Source organism: Anolis carolinensis, chromosome 2, assembly GCF_035594765.1.
Source record: "Anolis carolinensis isolate JA03-04 chromosome 2, rAnoCar3.1.pri, whole genome shotgun sequence".
Classification (NCBI taxonomy): domain Eukaryota; kingdom Metazoa; phylum Chordata; class Lepidosauria; order Squamata; family Dactyloidae; genus Anolis; species Anolis carolinensis.
The window spans coordinates 217,578,745-217,603,379 of NC_085842.1; the positions used below are offsets into that span (position 1 = coordinate 217,578,745).

Sequence of the window (24,635 nt, forward strand, 5' to 3'; positions counted from 1 at the left end):
CTGATCCATAAGGGAGTAACTGGTCACCGACAAATTCAAATACCTATCTTCAGAAGCAAAGTAGATTGCAAATACAGGCAGAATGTATTTTTAAGCTGTGATACTTTATGGAACTCTTTAACCAGTAAGCTTCAGTTAGTTCCTATCTTATACATTAAGGAACTACACAATGAAGTTCTCCTAGGCCTTATAATCACATTTGTAAGCCCTGTCTTGTGCTGCTGTTAGTTATGTAAAGGTAAAGGTTTTCCCCTGACATTAAATCTTTTTTTTTTGGTGAAAATATTTTTTATTGTTATCACATGAAATAAACATATTAAAAAACATTAAATCTAGTTGTGTCTGACTCTGGGGGTTGGTGCTCATCTCCATTTCTAAGCCGAAGCGCCGGTGTTGTCTGTATATGCCGCCAAGATTATGTGGCCGGCATGACTGCATGGACCACCATTATCTTCCTGCCGGAGTGATACCTATTGATCTACTCACATTTGTATATTTTCGAACTGCTAGGTTGGCAGAAGCTGGGGCTAACAGCAGGAGCTCACCCCACTCCCCAGTTTCAAACTGCTGACCTTTCAGTCAGCAAATTCAGTAGCTCAGCGGTTTAACCCATTGTACCACCGGGTTAAATGTTAGTTATTTTACATTATTCTAGTTTGTCAATAACCTTCCAAAGTTGTGATGCCTAGAACTGGACACAGCATTATTCCAGATGAGGTCTAACCAAAGCATGCATTCATACGGTGCTACTAGATCTACTCTGCATTGCTGCCAGTGGAGAAATACACCCCCAAATCTCCAATAACATCTTTATGGCCACAGCTGATTATTTTGGTCCCTTCTGATAAATGCCTTATAGTTTCTAAACTGGCAACTTTATTCTGCCTCAAATCTTAGCAACCAGCTACTTATAATTTTCGTTTCTTTCTTCCAGTAAAATTCCTGTTTGCCGCCTTCTTCTCTTGGTCTCTCATTGTAATTTTTCACAAGATTATAGGCAAATACAGGCAGTTTCCATGTTACAGCCATCTGACTTACATCTGGCTCATGATTATGAAGAGGGGCAAGACAACAGAAAGTGAGGCCAAATCTACCCCTGGGAAGGGAAATTCACTCCTGGAAGAGTTATACAGTAGTCTCACTTATCCAAAATAAACGGGCCGGCATAACGTTGGATAAGTGAAAATGTTGGATAATGAGGGATTAAGGAAAAGCCTATTAAACATCAAATTACTTTATGATTTTACACATTATGCACCAAAACATCATGTTTTACAATAAATTGACAGAAAAAGCAGTTCAATACATGGTAACGTTATGTAGTAATTACTGTATTTAAGAATTTAGCACCAAAACATCACAATGTATTGAAAACATTGACTACAAAAACACTGACTACTAAAAGGCAGACTGCGTTGGATAATACAGAATGTTGGATAAGCGAAAGTCGGATAAGTGAGACTCTACTGTAATGGGAAAAAGGTGTCTCCATTAAAGCTTCCTTAACAATCCTTATTTCCATAAGTCAAAATTTTCAAAATCTAATTGTCATAGGAACAGAAACTGAGGTGAAATTTTCTGAATAAGAGCAGACAACAAAAGAAATGTCACATGGATGTTAACCCTTCCCTGTGCTATCCAAAATATTTTGGGTGGAGTTACACTTGAAAAATGTACCTGCTACAATTTACATACAAATTCAATTGAAGAACAGACCCACAGAACCTATCTTGCCCTTTGCCCTGGGCCGGCCTGTATATAGAGATGTTTTCATATTCAAATTATCACAAATAATACTGAACACAAAAGGACACTTCCTTGTCAAAAAACTAATTGCTGATCATATCATGCCTACTCAAAATTGAAAAGAACTCCCAACGCTTGTTGAATTGGTTTTATTTATTTAATGCCATATGTTACAAAGGGTTTCCCCCCCAAAAGAAGCACCATCAAGAGAGGAGAGAGCTGGACTGGCCTCCTGTACAAAATCTTTCCATTCAGCAGGTGGCAGAGAACTCTCACCTCACAAAAAGCCTTATCCCTTGTAGAAGATGAGACACGCTTCCAGCTGGTTCTAAACCATTCCTCTCCCTTTGAAAAACGGAATGTTGTGGGATGGGGAGAAAGAATAAGAGGCCCATCTTCTTAAATCACTTACTGCTAAAAGGGCTGGCTCTGCTGCCCCCATTCCGAGACCCAGCTAGGAAATCTGGAGGGAACATTTTGTTCTTCTTTAGATATTCAGGCATCATTCCTTCTCCCACCAATAAGTCCTGTTTTCCTTTAGTGGAAACCTATGGAGGGTATAAGGCTGTAGAAAAGAAGAGGGCTTACTCTATCTCCCTCCAAGAGCAAGCGGTGAGTGTTGCAGTACACACACAAGGGGACCATCGTATAGGTACAAACCATTCACAGGTAACTCTCCTCACCAAAGGTGAGGCCCCCTAACTATGAGGCCCCACAAACTGGGGAAAAGAGTGCTGAAGTCCAGGAGCAGAGCTGGATGCTCTAACAACAGTATCAGAACCTTAGAAGACTTGATTTTTATTTCTTCTTCCTCTCCTGGGAACAACGAGGACAGAACCTGTAGCAGAAAGACAAGGGAAGTAAGTGGCAAACAAATAGCAATTCACGGAAGGCACTGCATATCAAAACATTCATAATATTTATGTAGAAAACCATGTCAGGTAAATTGGGTATACTGAACACATAGTGAAATGGCATTACCATTAAGAAATCTACGACAACAATTTAGAGTTTGGATGCTATTAAGCACAGCATAAAGGGAGATAGTTTGTATCAGTGCTTCTTAAACTGTGGGCCCTGGCCTCAAATGGGGTTCCCTGAGTTGAGTGTTGGGGTCACAAAATAATGGCAGCAGTAAAATGTTTCTGAAGGCCAGCTAGTAGCTGTTTTAGACATTTACACGAATCTGTTGTGCAGTGTTTACAGTGGACTCTGCAGAAGTTGCTTCAGCTGCACTCCTGTTCAGCAAGCCTTGCCAATGCTGATTTGCTATCAGTAAATGTGTGATTTTTATTCCTATTTTATATGCCTATATACCTAGGGTTGTGTAATATTTTTCAGTCCAAAAGGGATTCCGAATGGAAAAGGTTTAAGATGCCTTGGTTTAAATCACTGGTTTAAATGACTGGGCATACTGCATTATGTTTTCTACTGGAGAGTGCTTTATGATCAGAGAATAGAATTGGAAGGAGACAGTCATCAATCCAATCCTTTGTAAAGGTAAAAGCACTCTTGTTTAAAAAGTCTCCAGGGAAGGACAGCCAATGCTGCCTGTCCCATGATCAAACAACATTTATCATCAGGAAGCTAATGCCATAAGGAAACAGGAGTGGCATTTCAATTTTATTTATTTAATTTATTTTTTATCCTGCCTTTCTCCCCATAGGGACTCAAGAGAGCTGGCTACCAGTGATATGACACAAAATAGTTTAAAAAGCAAGGCAAATACAGACACATATGAATATAAAATTCAACATACAATTAAAATACAATTAAAAACTAGAGCTCTGCAGGACTGAAGTATCTTAATATGATTCCATTCATATATTTCCTTAAGTTATGAGCCTTGTTAAAATCTGTGAGGCCCTTTTAGAATAGAGATTTAAGTAAAACTGACAGAAGACTGGGGCTACATGGAATATTTGGAAACACAAGGGAAAATCTAGAAAAATTAAAATAAATAGGAAATAAGGCCTCTACAAAGAAAAAGAAGTCTTTCTCTGGATCTAAGCCCTTGCAAGACTGTATTGTTGTTGTGTGCCTTTTTGCCCCAAGTCATTCAGTGGGTTTCCATGGCTAAGCGGGGATTTGAGCCCTGGTCTCCAAAGTCACAGTGTAATGTCCAAACATTACATCACGCTGATAAGGCCTTGTAAAGTAGGGCTGGGAATGGCCTTACTTCCCAGATGTCAATGAACTGCAACTCTGAACAGCTCTAGCAAGCACAGCCAATGGGATAGGATAATGGGAAATTACAGTCCAACATCTTAAGGGCTACATGTTTCTCAACCTTGTTTTAAACCCTGTGTGTAACTAGGAAACCCCCAATCTCTCTTTCTTCAAGGTTTCAGGAGTCCTAAAATGTCACTAAGTAAGACATCATAAACTAAAAACATTCACTTTGGGACTCCATGCATATTAACATCTAATGCCCTTTGAATGAACTGAAAAACACTTGATTATCTTTCCAAAAAGACAATACAAAGTCTTAACTTCTATATTCTTTCCTGATTAGAATTCATTAACTACAATTTTTTAATAAGGTCAGAGCCTGGCCTCCAGTCCAGACAAAGACAGCCCAGCTCTCAATAACCGGAAACCCAAAGGACTCCCCATTTGCTATGCATCTACCAGACAATGTTGAAATAAGAAACCTTCCCCTTATAGATATTGTTAGCTCTTCTGAATGGTCTGTCCCACTGTCAAAGACCATAATTTCAGTATCTAAGATTCCCCAGTGTGTTGGGCATCAAAAAAAAACCTATCAAGTATATGGAGAGCTAGTTACTCACCATTTTCCTCTTGGCTTTGTCGTCAAGCCCACACAAGCAAAATGGAACCATTCGATTGAGCACTAGAGAAGAATATAAAGACATTACTACTTTTATTAATACTACTCCCACCGCCACCACTATTAGCTTTATATCCTGTTTGTCATCAAAAAATGGAACTAAGCTACTAGCACTGAAAAACAGTTTAAGACATACAATCTAGATTATAGATCTACTAATAGTCACTTTTTGTAATCAATGTTTTCAATACATTGCGATGTACTACAATATAGTACAATATAGATGTTTTGGTGCTAAATGCGTAAATACAGTAATTACTACATAATGTTATCGTGTATTGAACTGCTCTTTCTGTCAATTTGTTGTAAAACATGTTTTGTTGCTTAATTTGTAAAATCATAACATAACATAATTTGATGTTTAATAGGCTTTTCCTTAATCCCTCTTTATTATCCAACATTTTCGCTTATCCAACTTTCTGCCAGCCTGTTTATGTTGGATAAGTAAGACTCTACTGTATGTCATAGTTAATATGTGCTTTTATAGATATATTTGACTATGTTGTGCCTTGCCTCGAGCCAAAAAGTGAAGCAGATAATGAATAAACATTATTATGACTATTACTACATAATGTGTCACTTTGTTCCAAGTTTTAGAATCCTGAATATTGCCAAAAATGTTAAATGTTATGTATACACTCACATTTGCAACTATTTACTGTTCCCTAAACAAGAGGGAAAAAACAGCATTTACTAGTTTTATTTCACAGCCCCCCAACTCCCATCCCACCCCCAAAAGTCTCTTACATCTGGGTTGTCACAACCAATCATCTCCCCATAGGAGACCTGGTGGCAGAGGCAATAGGTAGGCTCATTGGGATCCACAGGCATGTCCAGTACGTCAGAGGGGTGCACATTGCCGAAGGTAACTGAAGGCATCCCGTACTCTGTGCTGCTTCAAGGGGGAAAAGCACAGTTAAGTCAGTCATTGACAACAGGTCCTCACTACTTGCACAGTGAAACCCCTGCGGGTGAAAGCTACCTTCCATCTCACCTCGCCCCAGAATCTGCTACTTTAACCTCCCAGATTACTCAAGAACTTGCCAGACTGACATTTCTCACAACCTGGCCTTCACTTCTTCCCATACCCCAGTCAAAGAGAATTTCTAGTCACAGGAAAAACAAAACAAGAAGCATGTGCTAGAATGGATTAAAATGGAGCAGACCTGATCTTAGGGGAGCTCAGGCTGTACCTATGGGCATGAACTAGTCAGGCTTTTATTCTGCCACATCTTCCCAGTCACTCACGTGCGGACTAACTTCAGCTTCTTTTGTGCTGTCTTTGGTGCCTCCTCATCCGAATTCTTTCCCTTGGAGCGAGCACGGGCGGCTTTCTTCTCTTTCTGGGCCCGGCCTTCTGTGCACACAATATAGAATATAGAATATAGAAAGAGAGTAACAAATATAATTTCTCCATCAGATATAGAGAATTTATTTGCTTAACTAGTATGCTTTTACAACACACAACTAAGAGAGATGATAGCTTATCAGCTTATCTATCCGAACATATCTCTCTCTATAAACCATCACAGAGGTTATGATCTTCTGGAGAGGCCCTGCTCTTGTTCCCACCTCCTTCGCAAGGGCGGTTGGTGGGGATGAGAGACAGGGCCTTCACAGTGGTGGCTTCTCGGCTCTGAAACTCTCTCTCCAAAGAGATTAGATCAACGCCCTCCCTCTTGGCCTTCAGAAAGAAAACAAAGACAAGGTTATGGAATCAAGCTTTTGGCCAGTAAAATAATGCAGTGCAAGAAATAAATAGAGATATGTGAAATTGACAATTGGAACAACCCCAGTCTACGATTTTGGATCATGTGATTTTAATGTTTGTACCAGGTGTTTTAATTCTATGTTTTAATGTCTTAATGTTGTTTATACCTCATGTTTTAATTGTTCTATTGTTTTAATGCATAGTGATACGTCTATTGTTTTAGATATATGATTTCGTTTACTTGTATGTTTGGCATTGAATTTTTCAATTATGTTGTAAACTGCTTTAAGTTCCCTCAGAGGTGAGAAAAGCGGTATATAAATACAGTAAATAAATAAATAAATAAATAATGACAAGACTAGGATGAAAGAATGTGATTGGTCATTACCCAGTATTCTCCTTGAATAAAAGTCTGAACTCAGATATATCCAATTCAACTCTTATCACATGCCATACCTTCTTTGGATTACGGTAATATCCTCAACTTCAACTTAAGACAATATAATGTACTCAACCTCAATAAATATCTTTCTATTTATCCCAAAGTCTGAAATCCTACTGTCACAGAACACCTCACACATCCCCCATCTAAAGTCCAACCAAAGTGTACAAAAACAGGAATTCCCAACTCACTTTTTTTGCCTTTGCTGGATGAGCTGTCATAATCACTTGATTCAATTTGTTTCTCTTTCAGGTCAGCTTCAAATCGGGCAAGATCTGTGTCTAACCGCCGGATGTGCTTATCTACCTGCAAATATATTAAAAGACAGAACAAGTACTTAAGCCAAGATGCCACAAACAAGTAGGATGACAACAGGGCGTGGTGGTGGATGAGGCTCAGACACTGGTGGAATTAAATGCTTAATAGGACAAGAAGTCAACTAGGCCAAAGAGGAAGGCTTTCACCTAATTTGAAGGTTCTTGCATTAATAAAAGTGACCACCCATCAGATCCCACCTCTTCAAACCCATGAATCCCCTTTTGACATGCCTCTTACCATCTCATAGGTTTGCATAGCAAGCTGCACTTTGTCATCCCCAAACTCCTTGCACTTCCCATATGCTTCTTGGATTTGCTTTAGAAGGCCCAGTTTCTCCTCTGAAGATAACGTCCGTGCATTGCTGATGTACTCAGTGGCCAATTTATCAATCTCCGATTTAAGATCTGAAACCAAAGGCAGGACAAAGAGTTTTAACAGAGGCAACTATTGAACAACGGCGGATCGAATAGAGACAAATACATGTTGTCCTTTACATGCAATAAAGATGACAGTCATTTTTAACTGGCTGCTCCCAGCACGGTTCCCAACTCACCTTCTGTTCGTTGGTCGAGGTCTCGCATAAGTTGGAAGTTTCTCTGCAGCTCAAATGGCAAATTTTCAATACCTAGGAAAAGGAAAGAAATCGTGAAACACAGAAGACAGCCATCCAGATGGGATCTTCCAGAACCATCACAAATACTTTCTTATAGAATGACCAACACCAAATTATCCACACAGATGAATCCCACATCATCTGCTTTGAACTGGAATATATGGCAGTGTGGACTCAGATAACCCAGGGCCCTTCCATACAGCCATATAACTCAGAATATCGAGGCAGAAAATCCCACAATATCTGCTCTGAACTGGGTTATCTGAATCCACACGGTCATATACTACAGATCAAAGCAGATGTGGAATTTTATACAACTGTGTGGAAGGGGCCTGAGAGAAGAGTTCATAGAATCATAGTATAGTAGAGTTGGAAGAGACCTCATGGGCCATCCAGTCCAACCCCCTGCCAAGAAGCAGGAAATCGCATTCATAGCACCCCCGACAGATGGCCATCCAGCCTCTGTTTAAAAGCCTCCAAAGAAGGAGCCTCCACCACAGTCATCTTCAATGAACATAATGTCTGTTTACATATTAATCACCCACAGGCAGCTTCAGTGCTCAATATTTAGCTTGTACCGTGTTTCCCCGAAAATAAGACAGTGTCTTATATTAATTTTTGCTCCCAAAGATGTGCTAGGTCTTATTTTCAGGGGATGTCTTATTTTTCCATGAAGAAGAATTAACATTTATTGTTGAACAAAAAAATTGAACATTTATTATATACTGTACAATAGTTGTCATCACAAACCAACATAACTAGACAAACTGTGAATCCTTGTGAATTTCTTGTTACTACCATTATTTCCATGTACAACTGGTATGTACATTTACCACTCCTGCATGCTCTGGTGTTCTGTTTGGCAGGCGCTGTGCATGCTTTCAAACAAAAACTTTGCTAGGTCTTACTTTCAGGGGAGGCCTTATATTTAGCAATTCAGCAAAACTTCTACTAGGTCTAATTTTTCGGGGATGTCTTATTTTCGGGGAAACAGGGTAGGTAAAGGTAAAGGTTTCCCCTGACGTTAAGTCCAGTCGTGACCGACTCTGGGGGTTGGAGCTCATCTCCATTTCTAAGCCAAAGAGCCGGCGTTGTCCGTAGACCCCTCCAAGGTCATGTGGCCGGCATGACTGCACGGAGTGCCGTTACCTTCCCGCCGAAGCGGTACCTATTGATCTACTCACACTGGCATGTTTTCGAACTGCTGGGTTGGCAGGAGCTGGAGCTAACAGTGGCTGCTCAGTGGGTTTGAACCTGGGACTTTTCGGTCTCCAGCTCAGTGCTTTAGCGCACTTCGCCACTGGGGCTCCATTTAGCTTGTACAGTGTAGAAACTACCCAGAATAAGAAAAGAGCCATCTTTGTGAACAGCCTTAAGAAGGTCAGACATTTGAAATGTTATTTGTTGTGAGTGAGGGCCCTTCCAAACAGCCATGTAACCCAGAATATCAAGGCAGAAAATTCCACAATGCCTGCTTTGTGCCATATATTCCAAATCAAAGCAGATGTGGGATTTTATTCAGCTGTGTGGAAGGGGCCTCAGGGGCCCTTCCACAGCCATATAATCCAGAATATCAAGGTGGAAAGTCCCACAATATCTGCTTTGAACTGGGTTATCTGAGTCCACACTGCCATATAACCCAGTTCAAAGCAGATAATGTAGGATTTTATTTGGCTGTGTGGAAAGGCCCCAGTTCATATTGTGGGATTTTCAGACTTGATATTCTGAGCAATATGGTTGTGTGGAAGGGCCCTTAAACGTAGTAATGGACGTAACACAGGGGCGCTAGCAGACCAAGGCTGTCAGGCCAAAGCATTGGCCACAGTGCTTCATTCAGAGGCTCTTTGGGTCCGACTCGCATGTGGGTAACATGCCTAACGTGTGAATGAACGAGGAGCGCCCCCGCCTCCTCCTCTTCCTCCCGAGGCGGCCGCTGGCTTCCTCGGCCCTCCTCCCGCTCCGCTCCCGCGCTTACTGTCGAGGTAGTGCTCCAGGTACATCCCCGCCGCCATCTTGGGTTTCGGCCAAGCGCCCAAGCTCCTCCCGCTTCCCGCTGTGGCGTCACTTCCGCCCTTAATCAAACCGACTTCTGGGTGGGGCTTACGGCTCACTTCCGCCCGGTTTGAGCTTCGGTTTTGAGCGGGAGGACGAACTGAGGCTGAAGACGATACAGAACTTAAAGAAAACATTTCAGAAAAGGGGACATTTACGGACATTGGGTCCTTACACAGCTGTATAAAATCCACATTGACCTGGAGTATATGACAGTGTGGACTCGGATAACCCAGTTCAAAGCAGATATTGTGGACCAATATTGTGGGCCTTGCTTGATATTCTGGGTTATATGGCTGTGTGGAAGGGCCCATTAAAAAGGTTCAGTAGAGTCTCACTTATCCAACATAAACGGGCCGGCAGAACGTTGGATAAGTGAATATCTTGGATAATAAGGAGAGATTAAGGAAAAGCCTATTACACATCAGATTAGGTTATGATTTTACAAATTAAGCACCAAAACATCATGTTTAACAACAAATTTGATAGAAAAAGTAGTTCAATACGCAGTAATACTATGTAGTAATTACTGTATTTACGAATTTAGCTCCAAAATATCACGATGTATTGAAAACATTGACTACAAAAATGTGTTGGATAATCCAGAACGTTGGATAAGCAAGTGTTGGATAAATGAGACTCTACTGTACTCTGCCTTTCGTTGTGGCGTGCCTTCAAATTGTGGAGACCCATCTTCACTGACACTTCAAAGTTTCTGAATGGTCTGTCCCACTGTGTTGTCGAAGGCTTTCATGGCCAGAATCACTGGGTTGCTGCGATTTTTCCGGGCTGTATGGCTATGTTCCAGAAGCATTCTCTCATGACGTTTCGCCCACATCTATGGCAGGCATCCTCAGAGGTTGTGAGGTTTGTTGGAAACTAAACAAGTGGGGTTTATATATCTGTGGAATGGCCAGGGTAGGAGAAAGGACTCTTGCAACTAATCACCTTGATCAGCATTGAATGGCCTTGCAGTTTCAAGGTCTGGTTGCTTCCTTTGTTGGGAGGTGTTAACTGCCCCCAATTGTTTCCTGTTTGGAATTCCCCAGTTTTCTGAGTGTTGCTTTTTGTTTACTGTCCTGATAGTTTTTAAATATTGGTAGCTAGATTTTGTTCATTATCATGGTTTCCTCCATTTTGTTGAAATTGTCCACATCCTTGTGGATTTCAGTGACTTCTCTTGTGTAGTCTGACATGGTGGTTGTTAGAGTGATCCAGTATTTCAGTGTTCTCAAAAAATAGCCTGTGTCCAGGTAGGTTCATCAGGTGCTCTGCTATGGCTGATTTCTCTGGTTGAATCAGTCTGCAGTGCCTTTCATGTTCCTTGATTCGTGTTTGGGCAATGCTGCTGCGTTTGGTGGTCCCTATGTAGACCTGTTAGCAGCTGCAGGGTATATGGTAGACTCCTGCAGAAATGAGAGGATTTCTCTTGTCCTTTGCTGAACGTAGCATTTGTTGGATTTTCTTAGTGGGTCTGTAGATAGTTTGTAGGTTGTGTTTCTTCGTCAGAACATAAAGGCACCAGAATTTAAAAAAAACTCTAAAAATCAGGACAGTAAATAAAGAACAACACTGAAAACTGGGGAATTCCAGACATGAAACAGGGCCAGTGAACACCTCCCAGCAAAGGATTCCCCCAGGCAGGAATCAGCCAGGCCTTGAAGCTGCAAGCTTTTCAATGCTTATCAAGGTAATTAATTGCAACATTCACACTTGCCTCCAACAGACAAGAGTTCTTTCTCCCACCCTGGACCTTCCACAGATATATAAACCTCACTGACCCAGTTTCCAATATACCTCACAATCTCTGAGGATGGCCGCCATAGATGTGGGTGAAACATCAGGAGAGAATGCTTCTGGAACATGGCCATACAGCCCAGAAAACTCACAGCAACCTGGTCCGTCCCATTGTCAAAGACCATGATTTCAGTATCTTAAATTCCCTAGAGGACAGTGAGTTGTGTTGGAAATAGCAGACTTCTTCAAACCTCCACTAGTGATTTGTTTTGTATATGATTCTGTTTGCTTACTGTATTGCCTATGTATGTTTTGGTATGCAGCTTTCCCTTTACTCTATGTTTCTTGAGGTTGTGGGAGGGGCTGCAGACCACATGATCAGATCTGGGACTGCTGAGAATGAAGAAAGCTTTAGCTATGAGATGCTATTAGACTACGGACAGTTGAAAGCAAACTCATGTTGCTGTTGATTATAAGAAGGGTGCCCTGTGTTATCTGCACAGAGAACCACTTCAAACCTATCTATAACTGAATTGACAAGTTATGTCTTAGGCGATCCCTCGTAGTTCGAGGATGATGGTCCTCCGTCTTCGCTATCTTGGGGATGGATCCGTAGATGGCTGAAGAGACCTATTCTTGATCTGCATATTCTCCCGCAGTGAGGACATCGGTTTCCAGGTGGAAGGCGGTCTCAGTCAGGGTTGGCTTGACGGGCCTTCCTCTTGGCACGTTTCTCCCTTAAGCCCTCCATTCGTGCCTCTTCGAACTCCGCAGCACTGCTGGTCACAGCTGACCTCCAGTTAGAGCACTCAAGGGCCAGGGCTTCCCAGTTCTCAGTGTCTATGCGACAGTTTTTAAAGTTGGCTTTAAGCCCATCTTTAAATCTCTTTTCCTGCCCACCAACATTATGATTCCCGTTCTTGAGTTTGGAGTAGAATATCTGCTTTGGGAGATGGTGATCGGGCATTCGGACAACGTGGCCAGTCCATGCTGAATACATGAAGGTTGTGAGTAAACCAGATATGTTACTTTTAATGAAGTCTACCTTATTTTTGTCTTTTGACAATATATTTTATGGGAGAGTAGAAGCACTGAAAAGAACACTTCCAAAAGTAGTGGGACTGAGAAAAGAACCCCTCTTGAGGATCTCTGGTCTCAGGCAGACTCAGATAGGAAATCCTGGATCCCTCCAGGATCAAGCTCAGGTAGATGCCATGATCAGGAATGCTTACTACCAGCTTCAGCTGATACATCATCTGCACCTCTTCCTAGAATGTGAGGCTTACCCAAAGTTCTCTCACAGGTGGGTTTCCATAGCCAAGTGGAGATTTGTACTGCAGTTCACTCCACCGAAAGGAAGAACAAGGAAATGGTAGGGTTACTGCAGGCGATGGCAAAATGCTAATGATACAGAGAAAAGGCAAATCTGCTCAATACCTTTTTTGCCTCAGTCTTTTCTCAAAAGGAAATTGGTGTTCAACATGAGCAATATGGAGCAGAAGAGGTAGTAGGGGAAATGCAACCCAAAATAAGTAAAAAAGTAATCCAGGCTACTCTAAATGAATTCAAGTCTCCAGGGCCAGATGAACTACATCCAAGGGTATTGAAGGGAACTAACAGAAGTAATTTCAGAACCACTGGCAGTCATCATTGAGAAGTGTGGGCTAGGCAATGCTACTATTAAGTGGATCTATATTTGGTTATGTGACTGAACCCAAAGGGTGTTTACCAACGGTTCCTCTTCATCTTGTGCAAGAAACAAAACTTGCAAAAAAAAAGCAAAGGTGTCGCTATCTCAGTTACCTATGTGAACAATTGTGGATTCTGAGAGCATTTTGAAACTGGATATGGGATGCTCAACTTGTATTAAACACCTCAGTTACTGGATGATCCTTAACATTACATAATATAACAATTTACACACAATTTCTTCATTTTTATAATGCAAAACACATGGACAACATTAAATTCAGAATAAAATAGCAACACATGAAGAGACATAAAAAAAACTTACAAGTAATGGTGCTTAAGACGAGAGACAACAGCAAGAACAAGAACAAGACGGTACATGCTTCATAGAGCAAAAAAAGATTTTCTAACATTGTTTTCCAAATATCAAATAAATTAGAGGCTATAGTCCTGTCATCTATTATCCTCTCCTTCAGTCATGGGCTTTAAAAAATATAAGAGACTCAGGTAGACCAGGGTCTCCAGAATCCATGAGACCCAGTTCTGCTCAGAACCATGGAGGAGACTGGTTTTCCAGGACGCTGGAGGCCGCGGAAAGCCGCCTTCTCTTCATTCCAGCTTGAGATCTTTTCCAGGCCAGAGGCTTGAGGAGGAGTTACCAGTGAGAAGATCTCATTGTTGGGAATGGATTGACTGGGAGGTTCTGGATACGGCTGTTTCTCTGAGATGGTGGCTGGAGCAAAGGAGGCACAACGCAAGCACCCAGTCTGGAAGCCCCTGTCATCTGCCACTGTGTAAAGAATGAGCAAACAGAAAAGGCATAGAATCGTAGAATCATAGAGTGGGAAGAGACCATACAGGCCATCTAGTCCAACCCCCTGCCATGCAAGCAAAGCACAATCAAAACACCCCTGACAGATGGCCATCCAGCCTGTTTCAAAGCCTCCCCCACATTCCAAGGTAGAGAGTTCCATTGTTCATCAGCTCCTTTTGCCTTGTAAGAGAACTATCTGACTAGTACCAACCTAAGATGATGATAGTAAAGGTAAAGGTATCCCCTGACGTTAAGTCCAGTTGTGACCGACTGGGGGTTGGTGCTCATCTCCATTTCTAAGCCGAAGAGCCGGCATTGTCCGTAGACACCTCCAAGGTCATGTGGCCGGCATGACTGCATGGAGTGCCATTACCTTCCCGCCGTACCTATTGATCTACTCACATTGGCATGTTTTCGAACTGCTAGGTTGGCAGAAGCTGGAGCTAGTAGCGGGCGCTCACTCTGCTCCCGGGATTTGAACCTGCGACCTTTTGGTCTGCAAGTTCAGCAGCTCAGTGCTTTAACACACTTTGCCACCGGGGCTTCTTAAGATGATGATACACCTTAAGAAATAAGAAAACATGAATTGTACTAGGATTAAGCAAATCAAAGCATTTAAATTAGCTGCGGCTTCCATCTACTGTACAAACCCCAACAAATCTAATTGCATATTTTTGTCTTATGAAACCCTAAGTATGCACCCAGTTTCCGTCTCATGCTGCTAGTATGAACCCGGGGCCGGGCTGTGGCACAGGCTGGTAAACAGCTGATGCAATTATTCACTCTGACCATGAGGTCATGAGTTCGAGGCCAGCCCGTGGCAGGATGAGCACCCGTCAATTAAAAATAAAATATAGTCCCTGCTCGTTGCTGACGTAGCAACCCGAAAGATAGTTGCATCTATCAAGTAGGAAATAAGGTACCACTTATAAGTGGGGAGGCAAATTTAACTAATTTACAACGTTGGAATGAGGAAGTGAGGAACTGCCATCAGAGTGGATGATGAAGCAGCTGCTCCCCCCCTGTGGCCAGAATCAAACATCCCCTCAGGAGAAGGTTAAATTGCCTTTGCGTCTGTCTGTCTGTTGTCTCTGTCTCGGTTTATGGGCATTGAATGTTTGCCCTATATGTACATAATGTGATCCGCCCTGAGTCCCCTTCGGGGTGAGAAGGGCGGAATATAAATACTGTAAATAAATAAATAAAAACCCCACAAAAATCATTGCAGCTTGGCCACTATAGTTCAGAAGTTTTAAGCATTCACATAGCTTTAGGATTTTTTCAGAGGTACACCCAGGAAGAATACTCAGCTGTACCATTACATCTGGGCTTGATCTGTTCCCTTTTCAGTTTCTTCAAAGGCAGGAAACAGAGAAGAGAGCAGATTCACTCTGTCTGAAGATGCAAGAAAACTACCAGGCATTAAAACGGGAGGAAAATTCCTATGTAAAACTCAGCTTCTCATATGAAACAACTCCCAGTGTTATTACTCTGCTGTATGGAAAGAGGAGGGAAGGCTTTCCGCCCGAGTCTAAATTCAATGTCAGGCAAGTTTAGGGTGGCAGAGCGTGCCATGGTTGGTGGGCCAAAACACCTGCTGATGGTAACCTAGGCCCCTTCTGACCTGAACTGGATTATATGGCAGTGTAGGCTCATATAATCCAGTTCAAAGCAGATAATCAGGATTATATGGCAATGTAGAAAAGGCCTAAATCTTAAACTAAGCATTTCAGGTGGGGGGAGCCACCTAACAATGGTATTCTGAGAAAGCGGAGCTGCTGTCTGGGAAACTTCAGAGGGATGGATTGGGGCATCAGGATCCCCAACCTTATTCCACGCCATTCCCACCTATAACTCTCACCTGCTAGCTGCAAAGTTTGGATCCGCTTCACAGTCATTTCAAGAAGCGCTGCCTTGTCCGTGCGAGAACTGGGGAAAGACTTATGGGAGAAAAATATACTTTAGAGAGGAATAATAGAATCAAAGAGTTGGAAGTGACCGCAAGGGCCATCCAGTCCAACCAGCTTTGCCATGCAGGAACACAATCAAAGCACTCCTGACTGATGGGCACTCAACCTCTGCTTAAAAACCTCCATAGAAATGGATGCCACCACATTCTGAGTCAGCAGCATATTCCACTGTCAAACAGCTCTGTCAGGAATTTTTTCCCTAACTTTTAGATGGAATCTGTTTTCCTGCCATTTGAATTCATTGTCCTGTGTCTTAGCTTTTGGAGCAGTAGGAAACAATTTTGCTCCGTTTTCAATATGACGTTCTTGCAAATATTCAAACGTGGCTGCTATGTCCCTTCCTAACCCTCTCTTCTCCAGGCGAAATACAGTAGAGTCTCGCTTATCCAACATAAATGGGCCAGCAGAAGATTGGATAAGCGAAAAAGTTGGATAATAAGGAAGGCTTAAGCAAAAGCCTATTTAATATCAAATCACGTTATGATTTTGTTGTGTTGTTGCTGGGCATGTTGCTGGGCAGTAACACATTGTTTTTCTGGGCAGCAGTGCGCCCATACGAGATGTGGCCAGTGCAGGCCAACAGGAAAAGTCTGCGCCGATCACATCTTGACCCTTCCAGTGGGCACCCGACATGTAGAGAGGCCCACTGCGCGTTGCTGCCTAGAGAAACAGCTGTGGATCCGAGTGGGAGACCGAATGCGTTGGATAATACAGAATGTCAGATGAGCGAAGGTTGGATAAGCGAGACTTTTATACCCAGCTCCCTAAGCTGCCCCTGATAGGAATTTCTGGCTATGAGACTTTTTGCCAGTTTGGTTGCCCTCTTCTGGACAAACACAGTAACCCTTTTTAAAAATATATATTTTTATTAAATCTTCAAAAATGCAACTTAAATCCAGCAAATTAAAAATCAGAACTACAAAACAAAGACACTAAGATAGAAAACGTAACTCGTATATATGACTCCTCCAGCAGTTGTAATACTGGGAACTATCGTCTTGGATCAAATAAGTGTGTATTTACACATTTCAGTTTGCAGAATTCCAAAATCTAGAATTATAGCATGTTATAAACCGCACGTATTTACAGAGGTAATTAGAAACAAACTGACTCCTCTTACAGCATGAACAGGAAATGGGAAGGAGGGGGTGGAGGAGAAGGGAAGGGATTTAGCAGCACCTTTAAGAATAACTCATTTCTTTCAACCTAAGCATTCATGGATTTAAAAATAATTTCTTCAGGTTCATCTGAAGTAGTCGGCTAAACTCGTGTACAACTTATTGAAAGGATGTTGCTAGATTACACTGCATTTTGTGTGATGTGTTTTACAGTGTTTCATTGCACTACCACGTGCTTATAAACTGCTCCAAGTCCTAAAATCCCCTAGGAATTTTTCCAAGAATAGTAATTTCCCTGGTTCTTGTTATTGGTGTATTGCTTTTTCTGTGTGCATATACCTCTGTGTGTACAGAATATTTTCATCTTTCCCTCTTTGTACTGTATCTCTCACCCTGTTGGAAATTACAACCTTCTTCAAGCTTCCTCTAATAATTTGTTAATCTATGATTCTGTTTGCTTACTGTTTTATATACAAGGGTTATCCAGAAAGTAGATTACGTTTTGGAATTAAAAATGAACAAAGTATAGGAGAAAACATTTACCATATGCAGTTGAAAGCCACACCCAAATACCACTTCTCAACATAGTCGCCATTCAAATCTAGACACTTATCATAGCGATGAATGAGCTTGGCAACTCCTCCCCCACAAAACTCTGCCGCTTGCGTCCTCAACCAGCCGGTCACCTCTTCCCGTAGCTGCACGTCATTGCCAAAACGCTGCATTGAGAACGCAAGCGGCAGAGTTTTATGGGGGAGGAGTTGCCAAGCTCATTCATTGCTATGATAAGTGCCTAGATTTGAATGGCGACTATGTTGAGAAGTGGCATTTGGGTGTGACTTTCAACTGCATATGGTAAATGTTTTCTCCTATACTTTATTCATTTTTAATTCCAAAATGTAATCTACTTTCTGGATAACGCTCGTATATGTTCTGATATGCAGCTTCTTTTGCTCTATGTTTCATGAGAAGTCGTGGAAAGGGCTGCAGACCACATGATCTGACTTGGGACTGCTCAGACCTCAGACTCCATTTTAGAGATTCTTCTTAGACTTTGGACTGCTAAGATCAAACACTTGTTGTTGTAAGAAAGATGCCCTGTGCCATCTGCACAGATAAACTATCTCAAATATATCTGAAACTGGACTGATAAGCTATGTACCTATGTTATGCTGAACACATGAAGGCTATGAGTAAACCAAATAGGTTATTTTACCAAAGCCTACTTCATTTTGTCTCTTGAGTGCACGATATAAAAGTAGTTGTTTTATGAGAGAGTTGTTATATTTTTGGTCACTGAAAAACACTTCTGAAACTGCTGTTTTTATGCATTGACATGTTGTCTGTTCCTAACAGATCAGAGACAATAGGTTCAGTCTAACAACTGAAGACATTGCCTTGCACAATACATTTGGTTATGCCGTATGAGAAGATTCTACTTAATTGGGTTTTTGGCGCTTCTCTGAAAAATCACTTTTCCAAAAGGTTATGATCTCCAAATGGTTATGAACGCCATTTTCCACCCCCACCCCCCTATGTATAATATATGTATATGTGGATATGTAGACGCCTTGCTGGGTGTTCCCATTCCTCTTCCAGGGAGGCCCCTTCTACACTGCCATATAATCCATATTTGTGTGTGTGTGTGTGTCAGGAACGACTTGATAAAATGCAAGTTGCTTCTGGCGTGAGAGAATTGGTCGTCTGCAAGGACGTTGCCCAGGGGATGCCCGGATGTTTTGATGGTTTACCATCTTGTGGGAGGCTTCTCTCATGTCCCTGCATGGGAAGCTAGAGCTGACAGATGGGAGCTCATCCCACTCCTCAGATTTCGGTCAGCAGTCCTGCTGGCATAAGGATTTAACCCATTGCCACTGAGGGCTACAATTATCTACATTATCTGCTTTGAACTGGATTATATGAGTCCACACTGCCATATAATCCAGTTCAGAGCAGAGAATCTGGATTTTATATGGCAGTGTAGAAGGGGCCAGTGTTGCATAATTGTGGTTCTTTGCCTTCGTGTGCGTGTGTGCATGAATTCCAGTTTGTGCACATATATTTTACATGTATATGCGCTTGCCTCTGCTTGTGTAGTTATGCGTGTTTTCCATCATTGTTACTCTGTGTATGTCTCCTTTTCTCTTCCTTCTCCCTTTCCATCTGCTTCTCTGTCTGTCTCTCTGTATTTCCGTGTCTGAGTGTGTATATCCAATCTCAGTCTGTGTGTCTATTCCCCCCTCTCCATCTCGGTCTCTCGTCTTCGCAGATCTGTGTGTCCTGTCCATCTGCTACAAGTCATTTGGCAGCAAAATATCTCCTTAAACTAGAGACCTTGTGCCAATCAATTTGTGTGACAGCTCTTCTCGAGCAGCCCAAACGTCTGGTTAGCAAAAAGACAAGATTTCTCTTCAAACCATTTGCAAGCACGAAATTGGAACCGAAGTGAAGCTGACAGAGGTGTCTCCTATCTCATTGGGTCGTGCATGACAGTAGCCGTGATGGTTAGGAGAAATGTAGGAGACAAGATAATTTGAAAAGCCATCAATCAGGATGCTTTAATAATAAGGATACCCTTTTTCCACAGACCAGGCCACAAGACTACAGTTTTCAGGGATCGTTGGATTGAAGAAAAAGTGGCTATGTCACTTTAAGTCCACAGCGTATGAGGGCTCATGATGAATACTTCACCTCCCCATTGGACTAGCACCGGACGTCCTTACCTTGTTGCCTTGATTGGGCACATCTAGCAACAGAGCCTTTAGCTGGTTCAGAGAATGGGCAATGCGATCTCTTCGTTTTTTTTCCATAAGCGGTTTAATGATCTGGAGATGAAATTTTTTTGCATTAATAGCATTACTGATTAAGAAGGCATGGCCATGATCCAGGAGCATTCTTTCCTGACGTTGTTTTATAAATGAGTGGTTTTATTTTGTATTGTACTATGTGTTTATTTTATGCATTGTTTTAGGTACCTTGTGCCATATGTAAGCTGCCCCGAGTCCCTTCAGGGAGATGGAGGCAGAGTACAAAAATAAAGTTGTTGCTGTTGTCGGCGGCTCTGATAATTTCTTGTCTGGAATCTCTCCCTTTTAATTTTGTCCTTTATTTACTTTCCTTTTTTCATGTCAGTAGCGACTTGAGAAACTGCAAGTTGCTTCTGAGTGAGAGAATTGGCTGTCTGCAAGGACATTGCCCAGGGGATGCCATGTTTTGACATTTTTACCAACCTTGTGGGAGGCTTCTATCATGTCCCTGCGTGGGGAGCTGGGGCTGACAGAGAGAACTCACCTGCTCTCCCCAGATTCAAAGCTCCGACCTGTTGGTCAGCAGTCCTACCTGCACAAGGGTTTAACCCATTGCACCACCGGTGGCTCCTGATTTACTGTCCTGATTTTAGAGTTTTTTAATACTGGTAGCCATACTTTCAATGCTAATCAAGTGATCAGTTGCAACATTCACACTTGCCTCAAGCAGACATGAGTTCTTTCTCCCACTCAGGACATTCCACATATATATAAACCCTAGTTGACTCGATTCCAACAGACCTCACGAACTCTGAGGATGCCTGCCTTAGATGTGGGCGAAGCGTCAGGAGAGAATGCTTCTGGAACATGTCCATACAGCCCGGACAACGCACAGCGACCCAGAGCTAAATTTCCCTAAGGACCTTGTCCCAAACATGATGCTGATTTTCTGCTACTCTGCTGCCCTTAATGATGCCCCACATTCTCCATTTGGCTGCACCCAAATGTGGAAAAGAGCAAACCACATATCACTTACTACAATGCAGCCTGAGCCCTGCCACATGCACTATGGAGGGCCTTTTTATAGCAACACCAGAGGCACTCCAAGTGGCCAACTACTGGTCAAAGGACATTTACAGCCTCATCACACTAAAGCATGAATTCACTTTAAATCCAGTTTCTGCCTCCTGCAGAATTATGGGGTTTGTAGTTTGGTGAGACCCAGGACCAGTCTGGCTGAGCTGTTTAAAGGCTCCTCCCTAAAGTGGATTTAAAGTGGATTTAAAGAGGATCCAAGTGCTAGTGTAATGCCAGGTTTTTAACTTTGTCTTTTCAAATACATTACAACTGTACCCTCGCTTTGCTTCTGACCCAATAAATAAATGCACCCAAGTGAAGCTAGCTCAGCAGCCAGACCGTTACAGACACCTCCTTTTAGTCTAGCTTCAGGTCTCCCCCCTCCAATTTTTTTTTTTAAATAAACCTTACCTTTTTGTACACCAGGCGTTTGGGCTGCTCTAGATTTGGCTTCCTCTTACCATGGGCCCTTGGTGACTGCATCCTTGCCTGCGAAGTTTCACTGGCTTCTGTCTCAAAGTCCATGCTCCGTTTCTCCAATACGATTTTCAAATTTCCCTCCTTCTCTCTATTTAATTTATAGGGCAGGCCCAACGCAGCTGTCACGTTGTCTGCAAATCCCATCTTGCCCCCCTGTCCCCCCACCCCATAGGAGCGGCCAATGACAAGCTAAAGGGGTCCTTTTGTGTTTGTGAGGGGGGACTGTGGTGGCATGCGAGAGGTGGCTCAGCACACCAATAAATAGAGGAGAAGACGGCCTGGAGGGAATTTCAAAAGGGACTCTTCTTTTCTGGCTCGCCAGCTGCTCCTTTAGGGTAGGGGATAAAGAGAGTAAAAAGAGCATGAAGAGAGATGAATAGAGAAAGGGGAAAAAGCCATTGAAATGGAAATAGGGCAACAGACGGTGTGTGTGTGTCTGTTGATGCTGTGGTGTGTGTTATGTTTGTGCTTAGGATGAGGTAGAATTTTAAATGGTAAGCCGACTCTCTTGAAGCAGAACAATTGGGCCTCTATGTAATTTCATAAGATTGTCGAAGGCTTTAATGGCCGGAATCACTGGGTTGCTGTGAGTTTTCTGGGCTGTATGACTATGTTCCAGGAGCATTCTCACCTGACATTTCACCTGCATCTATGGCAGGCATCTGTTAAGGATTGAAGATGATGTTAAATAGAAGCTCTTATGTCCACCTGTGAACCAAAGTCACCCTGCAGGGTAATGATGTGCCACTCAGCTTTGTAGAACAATTGACAGGAACTTTACTGACTTCAAAATGATCAAACAGAGCAATAATATTTACAATAGTCTCTCTGATTGCTTACAGAGAACAGTAGGAATAAATAGTCCTTTCTAAAAATATTATTGAAAGGTAAATAGTTTTGATTACAGTAGAATCTCACTTATCCAACATTCGCTTATCCAACATTCTAGATTATCCAATGCATTTTTGTAGTCAATGTTTTCAATACATTGTGATATTTTGGTGCTAAATTTGTAAATACAGTAATTACTACGTAGCATTACTGCGTATTGAACTACTTTTTCTGTCAAATTTGTTGTATAACATGATGTTTTGGTGTTTAATTTGTAAAATCATAACCTAATTTGATGTTTAATAGGCTTCTCCTTAATCTCTCCTTATTATCCAACATATTCGCTTATCCAGTAGGGTAGGTGTAGGGAAGGTGTAGGGAATAGTCCTTTTATAGTCCATTAAATTGCCTCAGTGCCTTAGAAATAACAGGGCCACTGAGAGCCGGCAGGCATCTTCTCTCCCGGCTATTTCTAGTCAGCACACACACACACACACACTGAGGTAAAACCTGCTCAAATCAGTTCCCCAGTAGCATGGCAGAGAAATTGACCAATCAGATTGCTGGCTGTTTGCAGGCTCAGCCAATCAGCTTCTTACACGTATCTTTCCAGTTTACTCATCCATTATGGTGTCTTTATAAACCTCAACAGCATCCTCAGAGGTTGTGAGGTCTGTTGGAAACTAGGCAAGAGTGGTTTATATATCTGTGGAATGTCCAGGGTGGGAGAAAGAATTATGTTTGAGGCAGGTGTGAATGTTGCAATTGGCCAGCATGATTAACATTGAACAGCCTTTCAGTTTCAAGGTCTGTCTGCTTACTGCTTGGGAAAATCCTTTTGTTGAGAGGTGTTAGCTGGCCATAGCAGAGCACTTGATGAAACAACCTGGACACAGGTTGAGGAAAGTGTGAATGTTGAAACTGACCAGCTTGATTAGCACCTTGATTAGCATTGATTGGCCTTGCAGCTTCAAAGCCTGGCTGCTTCCTGCCTGGGTGATCCTTTGTTGGGAGATGTTAGCATGTGCACAATTTCAACAGAAAGGAAGAAACCATGAAAATGAACAAAATCTGGCTACCAGTATTAAAAAAACTCTAAAACCAGGATAGTAAATAAAGAACAACGCTAAAAAAACAGGAATTTCAGAGAAGAAATAATCTTCTTCATCTTCTTCTTCATTCACTCAGTTATTTCTGACTCTTTGTGACCTCCTGGACAAGCCCACTCCAGAGCTCCCTGTCGGCTGGCTGTCGCTGCCCTCAGTTCCTTCAAGGTTGAGCCAGTCATTTCAAGGATACTGTCCGTCCATCTCGCCCTTGGTCGACCTCTCTTCCTTTTTCATTTCATTTTCCCCAGCATCATGATCTTTTTCAAGCTTTCCTGTCTTCTCATGATGTGGCCGAAATACTACATTTTTGCTTCTAATATCCTTCCCTCCAGTGAGCAGCCGGGCGTTAGTTCCTGGAGGATGGACTGGTTGGATCTTCTTGCGGTCCAAGGCACTCTCAGGATTTTCCTCCAGCACCAAAGTTCAAAAGCGTCTATCTTCCTTCGCTCAGCCTTCCTTATGGTCCAGCTCACGCATCCATAGGTTACTATGGGGAATACCATTGCTTTAACTATGCAGACCTTCGTTGACAGCATGATGTCTCTGCTTGTTTCAGTAAGAAACAATCAGGGCCAGCTAAGACCTCCCAACAAAGGATCGATCCCCAAGCAGGAAGCAGCCAAACTTTTTTTTAAAGATATTTTTTAAAAAAATATTTTTAATTGAAGTTTTACCTTATAAGATAGAGTAAATTAACATTGAAAGAGTGAGAACATTTGATGGCATAGAAAGTAGGAAAACTGAGATTTAAAAAAGATCAAAAAGGGAGAGAGAGAAAAAAACCCCAAAAACCAAAAACAAAGCTAAAATGTCCATATTTATATAAAAAAGAAAAAAATCTGAACAAATCTATATATATAAAAGAGTGATGGCATCACGGCGACCCACAAAACAACAAAACTACAGGCCCCCCAACCTCGAAATTTGACAACACAACCCATCATCCACGCCTCTAGGTTGATACAACAAAAAGAAAAGAAAAATAAAGTTCTAATTAGAGGGAGAGGAATAATTGCTTTTATCCAATTGCTGCCAGTTAGAAGGCTAAGCTCCTCCAACTTGGTCTCCTAGCAACCCAATAAAAAATATAAAAAAACTAAAAAATAATAAAAACCACTAAAAATTAATACAATAAAATACTATAATAACAGAAAATAACTAAAAATAATACAAGAAAATAATAAAATATAATAAATAGTAAGATAACTTACAATAAAATTAATAAAAAATACAAATAACGTCAAATAAAAATTACACAACAATTTTTAACCAATACCACCACCACTTTGCCACAGCAACACGTGGCCGGGCACAGCTAGTGGCGATATAA

General features: G+C 41.9%; 2 protein-coding genes across 5 annotated transcripts; both read right to left on the reverse strand.

Annotated features, from left to right (window-relative positions):
- Nucleotides 1–1,880: 1,880 nt before the first annotated feature.
- Nucleotides 1,881–9,776, reverse strand: ing4 (inhibitor of growth family member 4). 4 transcript variants are annotated; one of them, XM_062971771.1, is made up of 8 exons: nucleotides 9,657–9,776; nucleotides 7,622–7,693; nucleotides 7,306–7,472; nucleotides 6,942–7,056; nucleotides 5,846–5,951; nucleotides 5,345–5,489; nucleotides 4,539–4,600; nucleotides 1,881–2,584 (listed from the first exon to the last, which is right to left on the reverse strand). In XM_062971771.1, the coding sequence occupies exons 1-8, from the start codon at nucleotides 9,691–9,693 to the stop codon at nucleotides 2,545–2,547; spliced, it is 744 nt and encodes a 247-aa protein (XP_062827841.1). In that variant the 5' UTR covers nucleotides 9,694–9,776; the 3' UTR covers nucleotides 1,881–2,544. The 4 variants fall into 4 exon arrangements, with proteins under 4 accessions (XP_062827841.1, XP_008117497.1, XP_008117496.1 ...); XM_008119290.3 differs by having other exon boundaries at nucleotides 5,345–5,492; XM_008119289.3 differs by having other exon boundaries at nucleotides 5,846–5,954.
- A 3,615-nt stretch (nucleotides 9,777–13,391) lies between these two features.
- LOC100564611 (protein deadpan) lies at nucleotides 13,392–24,386 on the reverse strand. Its single transcript, XM_003226460.4, has 4 exons — nucleotides 21,297–24,386; nucleotides 19,785–19,886; nucleotides 15,835–15,913; nucleotides 13,392–13,949 (listed from the first exon to the last, which is right to left on the reverse strand). Exons 1-4 carry the CDS (start codon nucleotides 21,507–21,509, stop codon nucleotides 13,663–13,665), a joined length of 681 nt encoding a protein of 226 aa, XP_003226508.2. The 5' UTR covers nucleotides 21,510–24,386; the 3' UTR covers nucleotides 13,392–13,662.
- Nucleotides 24,387–24,635: the final 249 nt, after the last annotated feature.